At 38.1% G+C, this 2,033-nt stretch overlaps 1 protein-coding gene across 1 annotated transcript; it reads left to right on the top strand.

Moving 5' to 3' along the window:
• The first annotated feature begins 623 nt into the window (after window positions 1–623).
• Window positions 624–1,568, top strand: LOC107287139 (olfactory receptor 6M1-like). Its single transcript, XM_029284066.1, has one exon. The coding sequence runs from the start codon at window positions 624–626 to the stop codon at window positions 1,566–1,568; it is 945 nt and encodes a 314-aa protein (XP_029139899.1).
• The last annotated feature ends 465 nt before the right edge of the window (window positions 1,569–2,033 follow it).

Raw genomic sequence — 2,033 nt, 5'->3', positions numbered from 1 at the left:
ATGTGACACAAATCTACAACCAAAGATGAAAAAAGTTGGTCTCATTTTCTCCCTGTTCTTGAGATTTCACTGAGAAGATCATCAGAATTGAGGTGGCTGCAAATGAGGACACAAACGATAAAAATGAATGAAAACTACTGTCATCAACACTTTCGGCTAGATAAATAACTTAAAAACAGTGCATGTTTGAAGCAATGTATAAAAATCAATGTCTATTCTGGGATGGTGGACTTTAACACCATGATATGTAGGAATCCTTAGTCTTGAAAAATAAGGACAAATATCTAACAAAAGAAAGAATGCACTGGTAATGTGGATTTCTTAAGAAAATAGCTTTTTTGGGGTAAAATATGGGTAAGGGATGATGCACTAGCTACTGTATGCATTTTGGACTGTTGTTTTTAAACAATATAATTTATTGGGATGTGTGATCCTATTGAAAAGCACGTCAAGACAGAATCCAGAAACAGCACAGAAATGGATATCCTTCATATTCTGAATGTGGACAATTACAAGTTTATATGCTGAAACAATCTGTCATTCTGATAATCTGTTCTGAAGTTTCAGGGTGTGTTGAAATTCTAAGAATTCATGCGGCAAGACCCTTCAGACTTCTATTGGACATGGAACTGAACTCTCCCAACATCACAGAGGTGACTGAGTTCATCTTAGTTGGCTTCCAACTTTCCAGAACTTTGGAATGCTTCTTGTTTTGGATGTTCCTGTTGATTTTTCTGCTCACATTAACTGGGAATTTCACCATCATCACACTGGTATGCATGGACCAATGCCTCCAAACCCCCATGTACTTCTTCCTCTTCAACTTGTCTCTTCTGGAGACTTTCTTTGTCTTGACCATCTGCCCAAAGATGCTCGTCAGCCTGATTTCTTTGAACAAAGCTATTTCTTTTGGGGGATGTATTGCCCAATGCTATTTCTACTTCTCCTTGGGTACCTGTGAGTGCATTCTTATTGCTGTGATGGCCTTTGATCGCTATGTTGCTATCTGCTACCCACTCCGCTATGCCATCATCATGAGCAAACATCTCTGTGTCTTCTTGGCTCTGGGCTGCTGGACTGGGGGATTCCTTCTCCTTCTCGTTCCACTGCTCTTCCTTCTCAGTCTGTCTTTCTGTGGCTCTAACCTCCTTGATCATTATTTCTGTGACTACGCCCCAATTATAAAGCTTTCTTGCAGCAAAAATATCCATTTTCTTTTGGATTTTGAGATAGCTTTCTCCTTAATGGTGCTGCTCACCTCCTTATTTGTCAACGGGGTCTCCTACCTCTACATTATTTCCACCGTCCTACGGATGCATTCCACCAAGGGCCAGAAGAAGACCTTTTCCACCTGTGCTTCCCACATTACAGTAGCTACTATATTCTATGGCAGTTCCATCTTCATGTACTCCTTTCCTACCAAAGGACGTTCGCAGGGTGTGCAAAAATCAGTTGCACTTGTCACTGCAGTTATTACTCCATTATTGAATCCTTTTATTTACACTCTGAGGAATCAGAAGGTCAAGGACGTCTTAAAGGACTGTCTAAGGAACTCATTTCCACATTGAGAAGAACAATGTTTACACCAATCTGCATTTAGCAAGCTTCATTTTAGGGTTGTAGAAATCGATGGAAAACTAGTTTATGCTTGGATAGTATATAGGAAATTGGATTCGTATTTGTAGGTCTGGTACTTTCTTTGCCTTTTTATATGTGGAATATGTATTTTTTTATTTCATTTATATGTTTTTTCTTATTTTGGTGTTCAGAACATTCTAATGACATTACTAACTTCTCAACGTATGGCCATAGAACAGTAATTCATTTTCAGTGGATTTGCATTTTAGCTATGGCAATGTGTCTGCATTTTTGTATATGGACTTTTTAAGATAAGATAAGATAACCTTTATTGTCATTTTTATACTGTGGGCACAATGGCACACATCAAAAATGAAATTTAGTTTCCCGCTCTAAACACATACATGACACACATATAAACATACTATGAACAAATATGTATAGACCCACATTTA

This window comes from Protobothrops mucrosquamatus, unplaced genomic scaffold (genome assembly GCF_001527695.2).
Source record: "Protobothrops mucrosquamatus isolate PMUCROS unplaced genomic scaffold, P.Mucros_1.0 scaffold355, whole genome shotgun sequence".
Lineage (NCBI taxonomy): Eukaryota > Metazoa > Chordata > Lepidosauria > Squamata > Viperidae > Protobothrops > Protobothrops mucrosquamatus.
This window is presented reverse-complemented; position numbering and strand designations above follow the sequence as displayed.